Genomic DNA, 22,682 nt, shown 5'->3' with positions numbered 1-22,682 from the left:
AAAATTGCCGATCTCACCATTCCAGTATCTGTGTTTATTTTCCAAGATGTTCGACCACTTCAGTAATATTGGGGGGGATGCAAACATACATGTACATGTACTGTACGTACATGTATGTAATTTTGGTCTTTCAGGTCTTTATTGATAGGGTATCTCTGAATGTGCAAGGCTAGATGTTTGGGTATTAATTCTCGGGCAGAGGGGAGAATTTCCTGGCTAGTCTTGGTGGTTCATTACTTATGAGATCCTTTTATCCGTTTACATGCTGGCATAATCTCCTCGGCCCCTTACCACTGCCTCCACAACGTAGTGATGACCTCAATATCCTAGGAACCCCCTAACAACTAACAAATACAGACTACCGAGAAGGTTGTGTGTTGTCTGATAACGTGTACTTTGAATCAGTGCGGAAATGAGTCCGTGGTGATAAAATTGGACATGAATTTGCAGAAATAATAAGCATGTACCAAGGGGCTCGTACATGTACCGGTACATATGGAGCATACCCTGTTCTTCCTTCTATTCAAAATAAAAGAAGCTGACAATAAAAAAAGCTGGAATCCTACTCTGCCGTTCCGTGTTTTATTTCACACCTGTCTGACTCAGCAAGAAGATTGATTGCCGCTCCGGCCGAGGCACAATTAATTTGGCGCTCACTTTCTGAGCTGCATGCGTCCGTCCGACTGACCGTTTTCAGAATTCTTTTGAAAACCGAATAAAGCGAAAGTATTCACTAGCTGTGCCGATGTGGTTATGTCCCAATCGGCCAGGTATCTTGTGGCTGTTGCCTACGGTCTTCAGGGGTGATTTTTATCAGGATTGTACCAGATATCAGGATTTTCAAACAATCACTGAAGGTGTTTTTATATAAAAGTTTATATAGAACACAAGGAATGGGAATTTTAAGGAACGCCCTTCACATAAACATTCATAAATACCTCAGACAGTCTTTCCTAGTCAACAACTGCAACTTGAATGTGTATTAACATTTGATAATGCAGGCTGCATAACTCACACACTGGCACCTGGATACAAGACAGTTTCATCGATTCTGATTGGTCAAGAGTCTATGTGCATGGACCAATTGGACGATTTGCACAAGGAATGTTGAATAAAATGGACAGGGGTTTTCAGGGAAATGAAAGTAAAATTCTAGAACAATCCATCTAGACATCCGATTCTAGAAATCCATCATACATATGTATTGACTTCTTTTGATTTTCTGACTAAAAAGGTGTTTATAAATGAGAATGAACATGTGCTTGGCTGGTCTTAAACTACATGCAACGTATGAGACTGAACGCCGATAAGTTGCATCCATTCTCCTGAGCTGGTCGCACATTTAAGACCAGCCAAGCACATATTTATTCCTGTATTAATGTACAATGTATACCATAGGCCCTTCACTGCTGTGCAGCCCTCTAAATCTCTTAAGATGATTTCGTGGATTCCTCATTTTCCTTCAGTCTCACCCCTGGCTTTTGCCTTTTACGTGTCACATAGAATAGCCGTATTACTAGCCACAATGCCCATTTTAGACAGATGCATCACCTGTCATCAGATGGTAGAGCACTCGTATCATGTTCCAGATGCCACCAGCTCAAATCCTAGCCGCACCCATTCACGTTTCTTCATTCACATTGACGAGATGTAATCTGATTTGTTTACCCTGTTCACTCCTGTTTGCACCAGGCCTTCACCATATTCTGCGGTCTTGGAATCAACAACACGTTGATGTACAACGAGATAGCCAAGGCCATGGCCAGGCAAAAAGTGGCACTGGAGGTCCTGTCTTACCACGCCTGCAGTACCTCCCGGGAGGTGGAGGACTTAAAGGTAGAAGGCCTTTATTCCTTTGATTCAATGGATACAGAATATACATGGACTTTAGTTGTTGGGATACGGGGGAGGAGGCATGTACCCCACTGTTTTAAGTTTGGGGATGGGGGAAATCATGTCATTTATCCTTCCTCCACACGCACTTTTTTTCTGGACCCTATTTTTATAAAGCAGGGGGAGTTACAAAGGTACAGGTAGGTCAGAAGGCTCAGATTGCACCACAGAGCATCTACAAATCCAAAATTTGGAAAGGGAATCCCCAATTTTCTGTAGCTGGCACCATTTCTGACCCCACGCCATTAGGGCTTTGTCCTAATTCTCATTAATTCTGATCAAGGTTATGCCCCCCCCCTTTTCGAAAAGCGATTGACGCAGACTATGGGAACAAACAGGTCCTTGCACAGAGCATTTTCCCATACAAAATCCACTTCAGCTTTTCTGGAGAATCTGGAAAATCTGGAAAGTCTGATCTTCGTTGAGTAATAAGTTGAACACCTGATGAAGAGTTCAGATGTAAATGCAGATAAAAGTCATTCCTACAACTCTGCAAATCCATTGGACATGATCAATTTGTCGCTCAACAATTTCATATTGCTTTTGAATTATAACTTTCAAGAAGTCTCAAGATACAAGGCAATAGACAGTCCCCATTTGTGCAGAAATGACTGGGCTGAGCATCTTTTTCAGTTGAATTTCTCTAAATGCAAAATTTATTTTGCTGTTTCTGCAACTCTTCACTTACACATGTATGTACGTGCTCCTTACTGCTTGCGTAATAACCGAAATGAAATATTTTAACAATGTTTTTGAACTGTATCTGTAGAAATGTGTTTTCAGATCCACACAATTAAAAAACACATTTGATGTCTTCCTTACTCAGTACTGTTTCCACTCTTCTCTGATTGGCAAATTCTTTATTTTGTACCTTCAGTTTTGTCTGGTTTCATACCAGACCCAGAAATGCCACTTCATTACATTTCAACAACCCATTACCAGGAAAATAACATCGGAAGAGTTAAATATCCCATCCGGGATGTGATTTGATTGACCCGGATCTCTGTAGGCCTCGCCAGTGACGAGCAAAGTGACGACATCGGCAGCTCCCAAACCGCTCCAGGACGAAAGGAGTTGCAATTCGCGGGAGAAATTTGAGGAAATTAAAATGGCTGACAAGAAATGCTCGTGCTCTTGGACGTTGCTGATGATGTAAAGTTGAGCTTCCTTTCCTGTATGTCACAAAGCCATCTGTCTGGTAGATACATGTATGTGTTGGCAAAAACAATTTTGGACAGGCAATTTTGACTCCCACCCGAGTAAGCTTGTGAGGTTTTTTCGCAAGCTCTCGGACAAGCACTGAGCATACAGTGCTTATTAATATACGTTGGGTAAGGGCAAAACCTGTTATATATAATTAACATCTCCCCAATGCAAAAATACATCTTGAAAATAGTTCGCGGTACCCGCTGCTTCATTTGACTCGGACCGGCCAGCCAACCCCGGCAAGCTCGGTGGTCGAGTGGTTAAGACTCTGCACTAGTAAGCAGGAGGTCGTGGGTTCGAGTCCCACCCGAGTAAGCTTGTGAGGTTTTTTTCGCAAGCTCTCGGACAAGCACTGAGCATACAGTGCTTATTAATATACGTTGGGTAAGGGCAAAACCTGTTATATATAATTAACATCTCCCCAACGCAAAAATACATCTTGAAAACAATTTTGACTCCGTCAAAATTAAACCCTCTCTCTTTCAAGTGTTTGGATCTTTCTATTTTAATCTTTGCTGGGAGTGGATTGGCAGATACATTTAATCATGTACCATCCCTGTAATTTTCTGCAAGATTTGAACCGTAGCTGATGCAGAAATGATGAAATATCTTAATTCACAAGGGTGGTCCATTTGGGATGCATACAGTGTACATTTGTACGTAATTACCATGGTCAAGTTTATACAAATATTTCAGATGAATTACACGTACGTGTCATTTTCTTCATCCCTCTCATTGTAAGAAATTTTGGAGCTCGCTCTTGTTGCTTTTAGGTTATTTTAGGGGAATATAGATATATGAACCGTAGGTGTGCCTCCTTAGTCCAAATTTTGAAGTGTAGATGAAAGGCTTCTTTATAACTGTGTTGGAGGCTTGGGGATAAAAGAGTTTTTTTCTCAAGTGATTTAAAACTGTCTTCAGTGCAGCTTTACGTTCATACCGGTATTGTCCCAGAGCCATCCTGGAAATTCACCCTCGCAGTGCTGCGTGTCAAATTGTCCTGAGAAAATTTTGAATTGGATCAGACACTTTTCTAATGACAAATCCAGAAATGAGAAGTTCATGTACATTGTACCAGTACCTCCAATGCAGTTGAGCACATGTTGGTCATAGAAAGAAAAAATCAAACTCCATCAGTTATCTTGTCAATATACTCCCTCTGAAATTGGCTATATGATCCTCCACAAAGCCCTTTGAGCCGAGAGCAAACATGGCGCATCATGAGCTGAGGAGCATGGGACTCATACGAGTTGTTATCGTCGCTGGCAAACACGTCTCCAGCCGACATCAGCCCATCTTCATCAGGGTTCACTGAACTGGACTTTAGCAAGTGTATATAGTGCCATCGAAGAGGATCGTGGGTGTGTGCGAAATGGGCTCGTGAGGTATAAAATGACAAGGTTGACGATCATCTGTTGACGCACAGTTGTGTATTAACGTACGTGTCGATCATGCAAATGACCAGGAGCCACGCCCATGCCCATGATTCGGTGGATGTTTTGTGCTCTTTCAGCTGGCTCTTTACGTCACACAGCTCGGATGTTGGTAGCACAGAGCGATTGAAGGAAACAAAAAGGGCATCTGCATGGCTCAAATGTAGGGTGTCAGTGTCTGCCTGTATAATTGTTGGCTGAGCTCTTACTTTTTGAACGTTGAAATACTGGATACAAAATGTGTGACAATTGCGGCTATATGAAGCAAGATATGGGATGGAGAGTACCCCCCACCTTTGACAGGAATCTCAGGAATTCTTTACAGACATCTAGGGGGATGTGTTAGGTAACAATACTCTCGGATGTGTATAGGGATTGGATTTGTGGGGGGGTACCCCTCCGTCCCATCTTGCTGGGTATAATTGTGGCATAGCATACATGCGCAGTTCTAAGAGCTACCATACAGTTAAATGTCAGTAGCATGCACAGAGTTATTTACAAGAGCAGTAACCACCATATATTGTACTGGTACTTGGCATCAACATTTTGATGCATCAATGATCCTAATGCCATGAGCTTCTTCAGATTCTGATGACTCTTAGGATTGGGCATCATACATGTATAGTGCGGCCTCTTTGATGTCTTATTTTTCCACAACTGATGCCTCATTTGGGGTTGATATGACATGCCGGACTATCAAATCCTAATTGTTTCTTTATTTTTTGGGGGGGTTCCAAATGCTGCCTTCTTGATGCCTTTGATGCCACTTTTGGAAGATGACTGATTTTGATGACAAAATGATGACATCTTTGTCTAGTAGGGTTTTGCATGTTACAGTATGTACCAGGAGTATGCATACATGTACACTGTAGTTGTAAGTACATGGTTTATAGGATGGAATGACAGCTACATGTACTACCGGTAGTTGTGAAAACTGTCGGAACACAAATCTTAGCAGTGTGTTTTCACCGTGACTTGATTCAACAACCATGGCTGAGAGGGTTGGGATGAATTGCTAGTGGAGTAGAGTAGGATAAAGTAGAGTAAAGTGCATGTAGAGTAAGTACTGTCAAGCTATCCATGAGACACGGCTTATATATGCAGTTAGAAATTAACAGGATGTAGCCGAAGTGAGAACGCGTCAGAAAGGAAAAGCCTTTGTCATGCATCTTGATTTGATTCTCGGAATGATCAACAGTGAATGAGTAACATTTTAGAATAGTGATCCTGTTAACTTCGACATGTAAAACACTGAGAAACTTTTATAAGTACGTGTTAATTACAGCTACAAGTTTCAGATGTTTGTTAAATGGACAAAATATGCACCTTTGTCTTTCTCTGGGAAAATGTGCTCTAAAACCCGTTCAAATCTTATAATACTGTATTATTGCTTGGATTATTTTGTGTGTGAATCCCAGAATTCAAACTTGAAAAGTTTCCCCAATTCACTATATATGTTATTCCTGGGAAGTCCCCCAACAAAACAAATATGAGTAGTTTGTTGAACCCAACTCTCTGAGGATGTTATTTACCAGGACTTCACCTTCTAATGCCTGCATGTGGATGGCACATGTTGCGAGCGGTGAAGACAAGTTTGCCTCCTTGGAACATCTGCTACAAGTAGGTCAACATCAATTGAATGTAGATAAAGGTCCCATACTATGGTACCAGGCCAGCGTCTATTAGATGAAGTCCTGAGTGATGAACTCTGCAGGCCGATTTTTGGCTCATTCAATCACTGTGGGGACACCTGTCATGGATGACCGGTAGGGTTGTAATGGAATACCCTGGCTTACATGTATGCCAGGTGATGCGTGGATGTGTGCTGCATTTTCCTTTCAGAATTACCTGTGTTGATAGAGGGGGCATGGATGCTGTAAACAGTTATCCCAAGTTAGTTACCACTGGGGATAGTGTGGTTTGGAGAAGTCATTTGTATCAATGTGTATTTAAGATACATTTATCTCAGGCATGACGCTGAAGGACCATGGCATGACCAAAATCTGAGACGGGACGCATCCCTGTCACTGAGAAAGCAACTGGTATATGCACAGTCCCAATCTTTCACTTGGAATTTGCCCCATCAAATAGCACATGTTAGACAGATATTGCTGGTAGAATAACAAGCCCTTGGCTTACCCTGCTTACCATTAACTGAGCGTTTGTGCGTGCTCGGTTTGTCCACCCTGTGTGCATAAAACTTGGCAAATTGACTGTCTCTCACTGTTGGCACTTTAAAATCTTTCAGGCTGTCTACAATCGTTATAACCATTGCGGAAACTATAAGCTATAAGATGCGTAAATTACTTTCCTGGTTTTGTGTGGATGTCTCAATCACAATGGGTACAGGCTCTGTGCACAGGTTGGCCTCACTGGCTATGAAGAGAGAGGTTGAGGCCCATGGTTGAAGTCTAGACCTAGCTCTTAAGACCGTATCACACGACCCCACGAGACCGCCGGTCTGAATTTGAGTCACAAACTGTTCAACTGAACTGCAACAAAAGCATTCCTTTGTCATTGCTCACCCCGTTGTTTGTGACTAGTCTCATGATGATTGATCTTGTGGCGTCATCTTGTGTGTGGACCTGTGATAGGTCTTGTGATGGTCTGGATTGGACACTGGCTAGGCCAATGAGTGAACGCCACATGCCTCACCTCCTACCTGAGCACCGAAGCTCATGCATGTGAACATCCATGCATGTTAGTGCATTTTCAGACAAAAACTACTGTACTCCCATGTACTACAGCGAAACCAAATACGTGTGAACATAATTAGATAGGTGGTGCATCCAAGTGTATTCTCAATACCGCCCAACTCAACTATATTCATGATCTTCTGCAGGCATGTTCGTGGAAGATGCATTTTTCAAGTAAATGATTCTCCCCACAAGCTACCGGGTACTGGTACATTCTGCACTTGTTCATTCTTTTCTGAACTCAAAAGCAAAGATCGTATAGCGCCGAAGGCGCAAGATGGATAACTCTGCCCAAAAGGTGCAATTACCATGTGCGCCATTTGAGCAAGCGACACGCCTGCGACACTGAAGAGAATGAAGGCATTGTGTTTCCCTCCCGTATCTCGCACCAGTTCAACGTGTAACACTCTCACAAGTGCTAGCACTGTACCACTGAGGACAAAGGACTGACTACCGAGGACAGGGAAGCACCCTTTGTTCCCTTTGTGTGTCTGTCCTCCTTGGTAAAGTTTTCAGTGAGTGTGCAGTGCAAAGCCCTTATGTCACCAGTATTGAAATCGACTTGAAACTGTTTTTTTTTTTAGTTGTTCAGAAGGTACATGTAATTTGCGATACTTAATCACTCATGGAATTGAAAGAATCTGTTCTAAACTTACAAACTCGTACACCAAATCTTACAGGGCAGGAAAACAATTTGACCGCAAATTGAAGGAACGACCCCAATCGCACCTACATGTACATCTGCTGTACATTCATGTACCATTACAACCGCATATTCATCACTACCGGTACCTACACACCATACCCTGCCTTCAGATTGAAGGATCCATGTCTTTTGGTGTCTGGCGTACATGTACTTGAGATTTGGGAAACGAAGGTGACAGCCGACTGGAATCGGGATGAATACTTACCGGGGTTTGTTTTTTCACAGGGTGTAATCATCCTTCCAGACTGTTGTTTCAGTGACATTTCCCTTCGTCCCTGCCGCTTATGGGCACCTGTCTTCTGTTATTGGAACATTGATTAAATGTCACTTTCTGTTTAGATGCTTAGTGCGTGGCTTGCCGCCTTTGGTAATTGTCACACTCCGGGGAGACCGCTGCACCCGGGAGTTAATTACAAATGATTTGATTGGCACTCTCACTGATTTAAGGTTTTAATTATGCAGTGTCGAAAGTCATCACGTCTTGTTGTTCAGGTTGTTTGCATGGCAGCCATGCTCTTCCATGTCGCGAGTGCGCTTCACTTGCAGGAGTCACAGGCTTTCTGCATGTACCGGTAAATTAGCAGTGCCCACATGCAGGGAAATTGAAAACTGAGCAGTTCACAAAACTCAGAACTGCTGCAAGCCGGCACAGGCGGCGTGAGTTTTGGAGTCCCTAATAAAGATGTACAGATGAAATCAGGAGGCCCTGGTGAGTGTTACTTGAGTGGATAAGATGGCTAGCCTACCGGTACATGGTCTTGTACATGTACGTGTAGTTAATCCAGCTCCTCCGTCCACCTGCCCCCTTGGAAAAGGAAGTTAAGAAAGGAAAAGATGTACAGAAAAGAAAGTTGGCACTTTGGGGGGGGGGCTGCTCTATTGTGTGCCCTCTAAACTAATAACACAAGATTTTCCAAGAAAAACCAAAATCGAAAAAAGTAGAAAAAACAGAAGAGATTTAAGAAGATGTAAGAAATGGCAATATGGCTTGGGCTTTTTGGAGCCATGATAAAGAGCCATGATTTGGCGTCACTTCCTAGCTCAATGCCCCTTGGCCCTAGCTATCTCTTGATGTAATGGTCCGCCCACCTGGATCATTTGTCTTTCGAAATCGAAGACCATCATGAGAAATACTGCACGTCTGCCGACCACCCCTCCAAGCCAAATTCCCTTGATAACCCGATAGGATTATGGGTCTTTAATCACGGCGGGCAGCGTGTCTTGTGTATTTGATTTGGAGCCCAGTAATCTTCATGTGGTGCACGCTGTACAATTCTGTCTCTCTCGTTTTGCCTTTTTCTTACGGTAGTACACCGTATCTCATAATGAGATCACCTTGTTAACAAATATCATAGGGTCATCCCGGAGAGTCGATCACCACCCAAGGATGTTACAGATTGACAGATCTGCAATCAAGCACCGTGTATTCTTGATTTTGTACATGGGATTTTTTTTTTAATTATCTCTTTCTCCCTCCCTTGTTTTTCTTTTTACACTACAGATTTCACGGCTGCCGCAGATCCAAGCCCTTGGAATGACGAGATTCGATTTTGATGACTTCAAATTGGACACGGACGAGATGGTTAAAGCATCCCTGAGATTGTACATGGACCTTGGACTGTTGCAGAAATTCAAGATTGACCCTCTGGTAAGGATCAACCTCAGAAAAACTGATGGACTTTTGGAATTGCAGGGAAAACGGTATTCATTCAGAGTATTGTGTTTAACAGCCCGCCGGCCATGGGTGCTTAGATTGACTGCAAATTAAACAATCAAAGTTTTACCCAACAAATAAGTGCGACAGAAAACGGGTAATGGACGTTAGGATTAGCTGTGTGACTTTGTCTTGGGAAAAAAAGGAGAGGAGATACATGTAGCTGGCTGCCGGTGAAAGTTGATGCTGGGCCTGCTTCCTGGTTAGCGTCGGCATTCAGTGAAATTTGGTTTGGGAAAGTTTCGTTGATTGAGATTGAACATGTACATGTATTCACAAATTTGTCTGTGAATTAGGTTTGGACTAACTGTAAACAAAGGATGAAGTTACTGTAATAGTGTGGTGTGTTAGAGATACAGTAAGTACTCTGTGCAAGTGATACTAGTCACTGAAATTGGCATGCCAGGGAGTTGCTCAGTTGTTACACACAGGCTATTTGATGGTTAATTGTTTATTATCATTGTGTTGAAGGATACATGTACATGTATATACCAGTACTGGTAGCTGCAATCAATTGGTTTTAATATATTCCTTAAAAATGCACCTTTGTGTCTTAGCTAACCTTATTTTCAACTGTCGTTTCAATATTTCAAAGGGTATTTTACTGCCTTTTTGATTTTATGCTAATGAATTTCCATATTCATGAGCAAAATTGTGACATCATCTCAGATCCAAAGCCTCAATGTTACATTGTTTGTACAAAAAAGTCCTGCATTTTTGTAGAGTTTTTTTCTTTGCCTGATTCATTGTGTGAATAGCAATAAGCAGGCATCAATCCCTCTCTCAGATATGTTTTCATTATGTAAACTCTGGGTTCACAATGTTGAACAGAAACACCTACAGTATGCTCTGAACCATGTCTTCCCTAGATGACTTCACAGCAAAAGCGCCCTCAGTTGTCCAAGAAATCATGGATAATTTTAATTATTTTTAAAACGTGCACTTTTCAATGCATTCTAACCAAATAGGAATGTACAAGAGTTTTCCATACATTGAAGAAGAATGCACAGTTGAAGAAAAACGTATCTAAGAAAAAGTCATTGCAGCCACACTTTAAAGGGCTAGGTTAAGGTGAACGCAAGGTATGGAACTAGGACAAGCACCCGGTAGAAGGTCATTTGTTCATCTCAGTTGTGCAAATGGAAGAGAGCTGGGGCCCCTGTTTAAATTAAGCGCACTCCATTGGAAATGTTATACAAGATCCTGTGTTGCTGCGGACAGCTGGCAATTTTGTGGATTTGATTGAAAGATCCAGAGAGGATGGGAGTGATTGCTCATGTATACGATGTGATGCGATGCAGTGATGGTGCATATCAAAGAAGGGAATGTGTACGTGCATGTTGTTCGTATACACAATGCACAGGTGGAATCACTTTGAATCTTATGTTCCCGGTTGTTATGCTCCCTATTGAGCTTCTCTCTCTTTTGAACCTTCCTTTAATGTTGTGGGCTTGCAAGACAAAAAAACTGGTTGAGGTAATTAGTTGGGGGGTCAAAGGTTATGGAGTTTGTTGCTTACGAGTACCATCATTGATGAGATTTTTTTGGTTCAATTTATTCAGGCCATGACTCGGTTTCTGCTGACAGTCAGGAAGAATTATCGCCCCGTTGCCTACCACAACTTCAGACACGCCTTTAACGTTCAGCAAGCAATGTTTGCCGTACTGCAGGTGAGAAAATTTGGTATGCCGTGCCCGATGACACGACAGTATCTCAGAGCATCTTCCGTTCACCCTGTTATGATCCCTCATCATTCCTCAGTACTCGTCCCCAGCACAACCGCTACTCCCTACTGCCACCCTCTCCCCGTTTTCTTCTGTGTTGTTAATCGGACTGCACATTCTGGAGAGAGCTAGCTTGATGGTCAGACAAAATCCAGTGTCCTGGGGCAACGTTTTCCTCAACACCTTTGGGGGAAAGTAACTTACGACTGCGAAACACTTCTGATTTTCTCGATAATAATAATACCGTCATGTCTGTAGGGACGAGATAGAGTCCATGCAGCCTAGAAATCTGCAGTCCACCTACCGTTTATGCTGAATTCAAAACAGAGGGTATCGTTCACTTGCAATGAGGGCTTTGAAAAACACCTGATAAAATGCAAGGGCCCTTGAATTCTGTTAGGGGGATAAAAGTTAGGATCATTTGCTGAAAATAAATGCAAGCTCTTCATCTCGCGAGATTTCCAATATCTAGAATTCATCTCTGTTTCCAGCTTTGTCCGGTTTACCCCCCTGACCTGGGATTTGTAGCTCTCAAAATAAAATTCTGTTTTGCCTACAGATTTAAGTATTTTCATCTAGTGTTAATGCTACAGATATGTATATGGTTGATATCTGAGCCGAAGTCCTTACATTGACAAAGACTAGCTTTTGAAAACTGCCTCATATTGTCAACACAAACCTGGGTCACATTTACCTCAAACCATACTGAATGCTGCCACCTCCTCTCATGCGTTTTTCCCGCCCTTGGCCTGTAGCTCACCATTTTTCTCATCTCTTGCAGAACACCAGCGTTGTCCACTACCTGACTGAACCAGAACAGCTGTCCCTGTTGGTCGGCTGCCTGTGCCATGACTTGGACCACCGAGGCACCAACAATGCTTTCCAACAAAAGTACAGGCTCCAGTCCATTTCCTTTGTTTCTGGATCCCTTGCCTACAGTAGCTCTCTTGCCCCCGCTCAACCTGGATGTTTTGTTACTCTTTCCTTTTTTACAAATTTTAAATTTGTGATCAGCTTTTCACGATACTTTTCGTTTTGTAGTACATTTTTTTGGATTTGATAATGCACTTTTTCCAGAAATTTTCTTTAGTGAACTGTTTTCCGTTTGTCACCTGAATGCCCATTCTTTCAGTTTCGTTACTCGCTGAGTTCTCTTTCCTGTGTATTATTTCTAGGAGTCAGTCACCCTTGTCTCAGCTGTATGGTTCCAAGGCTACCATGGAGTATCATCACTTCAACCACACAGTCATGATTCTCAGTAGTCAGGTACTGGTACTTCATCCCCACGAATTCCTTTCCGTGTATGCCGGTTTTGGACAACCCATAGCAGGGAATTCCTAATGATAATGAGAAAACTTTTCCCACTTACGATTCGTTGTCAGCACTCTGCTATCAGTTGCGGGGGAAGAATGTGTCAAGTAAACACGGTGACTTTCTTGTAGTGGGATGGCGATTGATAATGAGAATGAAAAATGACATCTGTGCATCAATGCCCCCTTTCTCTCATCATTGAACAATGAAAAAACTGGGCTGACCTCTCGTTACCCACCACCGAGGAATTATTGATAGATCAACAGGTCAGAAAGAGAAAAAAAATGAAGGCTTCATTTCAGATCCGCTCACTTCACCCATTCATGTAGCATCAGTCTCAATGCAGCAGTGACCATTTTCAGGCCACTAATAAGAATTTCAAGTGACATCAACACAGCCTGCGATGCGGCTCGCTTGCGTACTGCGCTAGATGGGGCTCATCATTGTTATTGGGCAAGGGACAGACCGGAACTGTAAGATCCTGATTGATAGTGAATATTCAAATTTGCACTTCGCAGTGTGATCTAAGTAAAATTATCATACACTGCTACAAATAATCATCCACTCTAAGACTTCCCTTCTGAGAATGCAAATTACACAACATTTTAAGGGGGCACGGGTCCCTCACCATATTTTCAGTGGGTCACTGGGCCCCCCCGGCTCTCCCGGTTCCTACATCCGTGAGTCTGTCATTGAAGATCTGAAGGTTTGCACAGAGCACACTGTCCAAAGCATTGAGTAAGTCGTGCTCACAAAAGAGACAGTTAATGCTACATGGTGTCACCGCAAACCACGTACGTGTACCTCAAACCTGTCATTGTGTCCTCATTTTTTAGGGTCACAACATCTTCGCCAATATGCCGGCCGAGCAATACAGTGAGGTCATGAACGTCTTGAAGCACGCTATACTGGCCACGGACTTGGCATTACACTTCAAGTAAGTTTAGAAGAGGTAGAGTACATCTTGAAACTCTGTCAGGGATTGGCCAAGCAAAATCCCAGGAGTTGTCCCTAATTTATAGCCTGACCACGTTCAACCTGTTATTCAGTCCTTGAAACAAATCTCAAGGGAGACTTGAGTGCATGAACAACCCAGTTTCTCTTTGGAAAACAAAACCCGATGCAGCTGTTTGAGCTGAAAACCCCAAATATTGTCACAGTACCGAAGGTACAATTCTATTCTTAGCCTTAGTGTAATATGATCAACTATAGTGAATGGTTGCTTTCTCATTACAACACAAAAAGCATGTGCACTGGTACGTATTACCAATTTTCATCTAAATGTACATACAAATTATCCGTAGCAGCTTTGCATTAGCACTGGGCACGCCCAGTGAGATGTCTGTCACCGTTGAGTGGGTACTTACATACTTGGGTGCAGGCCGAGTATATAGTCAGACTGTTCCTTCAACAGTGTACACAAAGTGGATCAGCACCTCAAACATTATGTGACACATGCGAGGGCTAACTGAGTCTGGAAAGAACTCCTGAACGCACTTTCCCCTTAATTCTCAACACAACATCCAGATGGAAAAAGAACGTGTGGCACACAACGTAGGTGAAATTGAAAGGATCATGGGAAATCCTTTAAGTACCGATATAGGCACAAGAAGTGTTGTGACAACGGTTACAAAAATGCTGCGCTAGATTCTGTCAAGGCTTTCGGCCCAAGTCCCCTTCCAAATGGCTACAACCGTGTCATGAGTCGTGCATGAAACAGCACATGCCTGATGATAACTTGTAGCCACTTTTCCTGCAAGGGACCTGTAGAGATGCCAACACAGTTCTGATGTAGTCAGTCCTCCTGTCCTGCCTTTCAGGGTGAGAAGCCAATTCTTTGACTTGGTGCGATGTGGCCGACAGAACTGGCGGACTCCACAGCAGAAGGAATTACTCAGGTACTAGTAAAAGCAAGCCCTCTAGAGGATCGGCAAGCTGCCGCACTGAATACTTTCACATTCTAGATATATCCAGATATTTCCTGGTATAGATTGTTTTTCCCCTCAAAAAAAAGGAATTCATGTTAATTGCAAAGTAGCAGGTATTAAACCCTTCCTTTGTGGAAATTTGCAATTGTTTGGTCCGTTTAAGTATCAATATACTTGCTATAATCTCTTAGACTAATTTGTTTAATTCCTGATGAGGAACAAAATCACGAATTTTTCTATCTTGATATGCCCCTTTTTATATGGAGCAGTTGTTCTTGACGGAAAGTGGTCTGGCATTAACTCCGCAGGCAAATAACAAATCTCCCTCTGTATGCTGTAATATCTTGCACATTTGGGGACACTGGTGTCTCATTCTGTGTACCTCTGTGCAGTCAGCCTTCAGGTTAGAGTCACAGTGTCCAGGCTTCACCTTGCTCCGGTCCTGCAGAAATCTTAGGCGCATTTTGAAGGACATGTGGGGAAGAGGGTTAGCATGGGCATTGCCAGGATTTTTCAGGATCACTGATCAGCAGTAAACTGACAATGAGTGGTTGATGGGGTCAATAGAGTCTTTGCATGGTAGCCATCTTGCAGGGCAGTTCTTTTGTTCCACAGGGAAACCGTCTTTGTGTACACCCTGTGGAGCAAAAGCACCAGCCTGCAAGGTGGCAGCCATGCAAGCCCTCTTTTCTGTGGTATTTTCACGCAAATCCAGCCTTTAAGAGATGCAAATGGCCTTTACCATGGTCGTAACTCATCAGCCTGTTTTGGTACCTTGTATTCACTGTGTGCAGGGGAATGTTGATGACGGCCTGCGATGTTGCTGCCAGCACCAAGCCATGGCGGATACAGCACAAGGTGAGAAATAATCAGGGGAGGGGGTGTATCAACAGATATCCCACGGTACAAATTTTATGTCCCTGCAATTGAGACTGAGACATCGCGACCGAAGTAACCGGTATATATTGTTTGGAGCTTTCCATTTGTCTACACCTTTTAAGACGTGTGACTTTGGTACCAGAGCCAGAAACCCTGGGTATGGTACATTCCAGTAGGTCACTCGGAGCAAGTGACTGACATCAAAGATGTATCAAGTGGTCTAATAAAATCCCCCTACAAAAAAAGGTCACAGGCAAATATCAAAAGTAACTTGTAAGGACGCTTCTAGATCTAGATCTAGAAGCGATATGTGGCTGACAAATTATGATCAGCCTTCGGTACAAAAACAAAAGATTGTTTTTAAAAGTATTCACATGTCGACATCTCTGGCAGCTATTAGAGATGCCAAATAATAAATCCCACTGCCAAATATTAAATTAAGATAACTTAACTCTTAAGTAAGAACGAAGCAAATGTGCAGTTTTGAGCAAATCAGTTGCCTTCCAAGAGCAAGCTTGTTTCCAAACTTATTACGCTTATGAGACTGCACAGGATTGTTATTTAATTCCACAACTGACCCTGCTTATGAGCAGGGTCTCTGGTACATGTAGCTGACTCTCATCAGCCCCATGTACCGGAATGAGGTCAAGATCGGATTCGGTGGCTTGGGCTAACAGGTGTCACTCAGCCAGCTGAGCTACTCAAAATACACCCAATCGCCAAAAGTGAAAAAAAAAAAGAGCTGAATTTTGTTGAGATTGGCCGTAGATCCCTTCAGGGCATGCTCAATGTGTGTCTTCTCCTCTCGACTGTTTGCAGATTGCCGAGTTGGTGACGAGTGAGTTCTTTGACCAGGGTGACAAGGAGAGGAATGAATTGAAGATTGAACCCACGGTAACTGACAGCATCCTCGGTCGTGTCTTATTAACTGCCATAAATTGATTCTTGTAGACACGTGAACCATTTTAGCCGTGCCTGACAGTTCAGTCACACTCTTATTTGACCATGTACCCCTTGAACCATGGCCACTTATGAAATCACTGATGTGTGTGATGAGAAGGGTGTTTAATAAGATGTTGAATGTCGAGTTAGCCTTTCAGAAAATATATCCCTTTACCTTGCGTCCCCACAATTCCCATACTCATCCCACTGATCTGTATTCTACTTCAACCGGCTGACGACCGTTTTGGAGCTAAATTCCCGTCGTTGGTCTCACTGTCTTCTGTTGTCATTTGTGCGGCAGACCATGTTCGACCGAAATCGGAAAGACGAGTTACCACAAATGCAACTGGGCTTCATCGATGGTGTATGCTTGCCACTCTATGAAGTAAGAGCTTCACTGAGCATTTGGTTTTTTTATTGTTGCCAGATATGAGTCAGTGTTGCAGTCGAGACCCCGTAAGACCATTTGAGGGCCCCACAAGACCATCGGGAGACCGACACAAAACCTCCAGTCTGAATTCAAGTCTTTGAGCTGTTCAAATGAGTGCAACAACAGCATATTCTTCATTGTTCTATTTGCGACTGGTTTTGAGTCTGGTCCTGTGGTGGCACGGTCTTGACTGTAGCACTGACCCGTGACTATTCAAGACCACTGGAAACGTGGTATCCACAACGTGATATAACATTCATTTATGAGCCCCATCCTAAGCTTAGCTCTGTAGATTAGATGGACAAAATTTCCCCGGGTGCTGGGCAAAATTATCACCGTGAATGTCCCTTGATTTTCTCTGAATAGTTTTCAAGACATTAGATTTCAGTATGGGTGAAGGACTTGTCACAAATCAAGCAAGTGTGGATTCAATACACAGCTTTAGATTCACTTTCCAATTAGAAAGCACTACCCCCCTTCCCCCCAATATCCTGAGTACCCCTCATACCTCTTGTCTCGACATTGTCTCACAGTCCCTGGTGAAAGTCTCCCCCATGTTCACGACCATGCTGGAGGGCGTCCGCGCCAATCGGAAGAAGTGGAACGAGCTGAACGAGCAGCGCAAGCGGAAGAAGAGCACGTCGGAGATTAGCAAGATGAACATCTGCTGAAACCGGGCGTTGTTCTTTATTGGGGGGGGGAAGGAGAAACCCGTTCAGTACAGCACCGTCAGGATCCAGCAAGCAGGCACTGGGAGTCTCCAAAGTGGGTGGGCTCGTCGGGCCAGAGTTTGACCCCGACATTGCTGTGGCAGTAATTCTAGAATTAATCCAGCATTAAACCGCCTGCATGTTTGCTGCGCGTGCGTTGAGGGTGACGCATACTTGTTTCAATTCATCTCTCGTGTTTAACTTGAGGGGACTGAACGCGAGTGGCATGGGCAGAAAGAATGCGGGACATCGATGCAGGCATGACGTCACCATTGTAATAAATCAACAGTATATTGCCAGTTGTCACGTTTCTACCCGAAAATACCAGCACAGAGGGAGTAGATGTACACGTACATGCACTCTTGAACTCCCAAGCCGTTTCTATGCCCAACACCTATACACAGAGACCTTCCTTTGCCGTGGGCAGGCATGTGGTGCATCCCACACAGGGGAGCTCTCGTGACCAGTGGTACGTGGGGCGAGATTTGGAAAGTGGGGCACATGGGGTGGGGGACGGAGTTGGGGAACTCAGCATCGGGGGGGGGTGCACAAGTCACCACAGTCTGAGGTTGGATGACTTTTTGTTTTCTAATATGCACATGTTTTTCCTCATCTTTTTTGCCACTTTGAGGATGTGGAGGGAAAGGCTAAAATGAAAAAGGAGGCCAGGAACGAACACTTCAGTTTGGTCTCTAAATTGGAAATTTCACTCCATATTCACAGATTTCTCTTAAACAGGGCTGTGTAGTTTTGTAATGCAAGGACTTTAATAAGCTGACTGTCAGTGAAAATGCACCAATGAATTATTTAAAAAAATCCACTCGGCTGTTTTTCTCTGAGTTGTGGGGAAAAGATTAACCAGACCCTAGGCGTTGCATTCACTTTATGCCTAAGTGGTGATAGTGTCTTTGGTACAACCAAAAGTGGTGTGCAGATGTGGTATACGTAGTGTGGACCTCTGCACAGAAGAAGTCCACACGATGTAGAGTGCGATGACATCGTGTGGACTCACACATGTCCACACAATGTTTTCCCCTCTGAAAAACTGTTTCAGAGGCATTTTGGGGTCAACTTGGTTATCAGGGCAATATTAAGAGGAACAGTCCAGGAAATCATCAGGAATCCAGCTCGAAGGAGTTATTCAAGTTGGAGGAAAAAAAGCATCTGTTTTCCTCAACTTTCCTTAACAAAGGAATGTCCACACTTAGTATGTAAATCATGGAGTGTGTGTGTTTTCATGTGCAATCATCGTATACATACCGGTAGTGTGTCTGCATAAGCTCATGTAATGTAGGGTTAGAACATGTTGTGTGGACTTGCACACGTTTGTCCACACACCGTTCCCGCCCCCTCCCAACACCTCCAGAGGCATCATCAAAAATCCAGCCTGAAAGAGTTATCATAGCGGGAGAATAAAAGAGCATTCTCTGAGAGGTTTCTGAACCACATGTGAACAGATGAATGTCCACACTACAGATGTGAAACAAATGTGTGGACTGTCGGTGGGAGAATACAAATGACAGATAATGAATTGGGGGGGGCAACGTCGTGTTTTGGGAATGGAGGGGACCTGGAGGGGGCACTGACTACTTTGTTGGAAGGCACATCCCCAATCAGCAGTGCTTTGAGTTGTTGCTTTCAAGGTGTCCAAACTTGTCATCAGTATAGGTTAACAACCAGGACATGGAGTGGATGGAAACTGTGCCGGTCATACTTCCCCTATGCGGTGAAAATCTACAGTGTTTTTAAAACAACATCTTATAAAGTGTCTTCTCTCGAGTAAATACAAGTATTCCAGATGATGTAAAATTGTACATTCTGTACCAAATGATGTTAATATTATATGTAAATATGTTTTATAATCTTATCCCTTCTATCCAAAGGTGTCCAGATTCATCTGCATATTCAAGTATCTATAAATTTAGAAAGATCTCTGAAAGGGGTTTTTGTAGAGTTATGTAGAAAATTATTGGTGTTTTTTTATTTGTACAGTATATTAAATTCTTGCCTCGTTTTTGATCTATCATGAGTGACTATCAATAGTAGCTCATTTATTACTTTTGGCTTATTCATTAAATAATAAGAGTTGTAAAAAATGATGTTCAGTCATATGCCACTTAATAAATGCTTCCCTGCGGTTTTTTTTCTTTTAGTTCACCAGTCTGTCATAACCAATTAGGCCAAGCAAAAAAAAAATAAAGAAGTGTATTGAAGCGTGCGTTTTTTGTTTGTTTTTTTTTTTTCAAAAAAGAGGAAGCGGGGCTGTTTTATGTTTTACGTTTTAATTGCAAGATTGGTGCCTTTCTTTGAATCTGCAACAAACGTCAGTGTTTCTACTGTTCATAGATACCTAACGGCAGAGGCATATTAGACACAAGTATTAAACATATTTACAGGGATTTTAGTGGGTTGTTTAGTAAGTTCGTAACACCGTGGTTTCATTTTCAAGCGGCCAAAAAACAGCCCTTCCCAGGTGTGCGTGCGCATTGCAGCCAATTTGCCGATCGGGACTCGGCCGTCTTAACGTTCGGAGATCACACAGTTGACCACATGATGTAGAAATTACCGGTCCAAAAATGCCTTATGATAGAATTGGGGGGGGTTGTTAGTTGACATTACACCCTCTCCCATTTTTCTCCCGGTAATTTTTTTTTTAAAAAAATCACAATAAAACAGCGAAAGATTCCACCTTTGCCTCAATCGATCTTTTTTATCCGCCCATTCCAGTAACTCATTTGACAGTTGTATACAAATTAGATTGGACACCGTAAATCTACAGATTGTGTTTATCACTTCCTTGCTACATCGCTCGTTCTTCTTGGGAAAAGAAGGGTGAAATTCAACCTTGCTGTTAATTTGATCCATCGTAGCGCATATTTGATGTGACATCTAAGTGAATAATAATATAATCACAATCTGAAAAATTAAAGCGTTGAATTCAACTTCGCTCTTAAGTTAATTTAGCTTAGCGCTTGTTGGTGACACACATTTAACATTGGAAGGATTAGTAATGAAAATTGAAGAGAATAAAAACTGAAGAGAGAGTTAAAATTCGCCATCTTTTGTGCTTTCTTTGCGTGGTATCTTCTTTTGACAAGTGCACAAACAGTTCTCGCGACTTCTGCATGGAGCCGTTGCCACGGGGCGATGAAAATTATACTACTGAATTTGATCGGCGTTGTTGGTGGGCGAAAGCCCATACCAAATGTATAAAAAAGTCTTATTTACTATAATGTACACAGGACAGCATTGGGGGGGGGCTTGCGGGCCAACGCCCCCCCCCCCGAAAATTTGGAAAACACAGACGATATAAGCAAGCACTGAGACACGCCCCCGCAGTGAGAACCGTGGCTACACCGTTGAAATTAATATACACAAGGGGTAAGGTTGATGCAGGCTGATTCACTCTGCGTTTGGAAATTGGGAACAACACGACACAATGACTGCTGCCTATTCAGCACTAATAATCCCCCGTGCTTGTTCATCAGTACATTGCAGTTTTGTGCGATTGCACGACTCGAGGGAATTGTACCAACAACAAAAATTACTGAACAGTGCTCTGATATAAAGTTTTAAAATCTGATTACTGACGTTAATTAAAATGTTGTAACTTCCTCAGAAAATACAGCCTTTGGTTTGATTGCTTATAGATTCTAGTTGCATTAGCATTCCAATTTAGCTTATCATCATAAGCGTCCCTAAGTATCCAAACTTGTGGACCATTTCCATTTTTTTCTCGACAGGTACAATACTGTTTATTTTTCATCCGGAAATAAAAATCCATTTCTTTGGTTTATTGCACATTTAAATTGAGATGATTTCGGTGACACTATTCAACAAATTTATTGTTTCCATTTCTGTATTCACCCTCACAATAATCAGTAATCAACCAAGATAAGGTAATGCCATCGGCATATTTTGTTAAGACACAAAAACTTCTGTCAAGACAAAAATCAATTGTGTGCAAAGAGAACAGCAAAGGCGAAAGTACACACCCGGAGGCACCAGCGCTTCTTGGTTTGTGAAGATGATCATAAATATTATGTAGTAATGTAATCAAGGCATCCACCACACCCCGGTTGGCCCTATATAATTATACAATCTGAAAAGGATCCGCGAAATTCACAGTTTCCACAGTCAAGATGTCTCTGGTGATTTTTGCAAAACATTTCATCACAATAGCTGTTGGAGCTACTGGTCTGTAGTCGTTAAGAACAATTGGATTGCGTTTCTTAGGAACTGGAAAAATTATACACTGTAGATGATTTCCATTTCCATACTAGGAACAGTGTTGCAGTCCAGGGACCACTGGAACAGCTCTTGCTGTAACTCCTTATAAAAGATCTTCCTCGAGATTCCACCAGGTCCAGCAGATTTGACCTGAAGGATTTCTCAACTTCAGTAGCTGAGAGTTGCAGTTTATTTTAGTCGTTCAACGAGACATCAGGTCCGCTCACATTTTGATCATGAGTCAAGTTGTCGATCTTGATCAAAGCGCCTGTAAAACCGGTTCAAATCATCTCGGATCACCAGCTGGCACGTTGAACTTGGTCTGTTGAGGGTACCCTGTGATGTCTTTCATGGCATCCCATGCAGCGTGAAGATTGCTGTTCGTGAATTTGCTCTCGAGTTTTCGGCCATACTGTCTCTTTCCTTTCAATTACAGAATTTCCTTCTGCAATTGAAGTTTTCCCTCAGAAGAACAACTTTAACAGTGGGACAGCCAAACTGACTCCGCACATTCTTTGAAAATTCGATTGCTGATACCATCAGGACCATTTGCTTTCTTAGAATCAAGACATGTCAGGAGTCTTTTCACGTCCCTTAGCCTCACCCTGATTGAACTGAGCTTGTAGTCAGTGAGTGATGGAGAAGTTGGAGCTTCATCCTGGGCATACTCTATGGTACTCCTGTCAGCAAAATATGGACTTCTGACTTCGCTTCTGCTGTACTAAATGTTTTTCCTTCGTGTGTCACTGTAGGGATTGTTGAGGGAGCTGTACTACCTTTGGGACGATTCACAACCCACCACCAGTCCTTCTGACTTGTTTCTTTATTGTGAGGCGTTCATGGGTCCTAATGAAGTGCTGCTGGCGAGCATTTATTCCAA

The 22,682-nt window shown here is 42.7% G+C and overlaps 1 protein-coding gene across 1 annotated transcript in view; it reads left to right on the top strand.

Moving 5' to 3' along the window:
• LOC110984544 (dual 3',5'-cyclic-AMP and -GMP phosphodiesterase 11A-like) overlaps window positions 1-20,623 on the top strand; it is a 78,164-nt gene extending 57,541 nt beyond the window's left edge. The window contains exons 7-17 of the mRNA XM_022244833.2: window positions 1,693-1,836; window positions 9,436-9,582; window positions 11,211-11,318; window positions 12,154-12,263; window positions 12,548-12,638; window positions 13,520-13,620; window positions 14,504-14,581; window positions 15,406-15,469; window positions 16,310-16,384; window positions 16,734-16,817; window positions 17,396-20,623. Coding sequence (XP_022100525.1) covers window positions 1,693-1,836; window positions 9,436-9,582; window positions 11,211-11,318; window positions 12,154-12,263; window positions 12,548-12,638; window positions 13,520-13,620; window positions 14,504-14,581; window positions 15,406-15,469; window positions 16,310-16,384; window positions 16,734-16,817; window positions 17,396-17,533 — 1,140 coding nt within the window. The 3' untranslated portion in view covers window positions 17,534-20,623. The remainder of the gene's footprint in view (window positions 1-1,692; window positions 1,837-9,435; window positions 9,583-11,210; window positions 11,319-12,153; window positions 12,264-12,547; window positions 12,639-13,519; window positions 13,621-14,503; window positions 14,582-15,405; window positions 15,470-16,309; window positions 16,385-16,733; window positions 16,818-17,395) is intronic.
• Window positions 20,624-22,682: the final 2,059 nt, after the last annotated feature.

This window comes from Acanthaster planci, linkage group LG08 (assembly GCF_054643075.1).
Source record: "Acanthaster planci isolate LZ-2023a linkage group LG08, COTS_SCS, whole genome shotgun sequence".
NCBI classification, from domain to species: domain Eukaryota; kingdom Metazoa; phylum Echinodermata; class Asteroidea; order Valvatida; family Acanthasteridae; genus Acanthaster; species Acanthaster planci.
The sequence above is the reverse complement of the archived record's forward strand: the minus strand, read 5'-3'. Positions and strand labels throughout refer to the sequence as shown.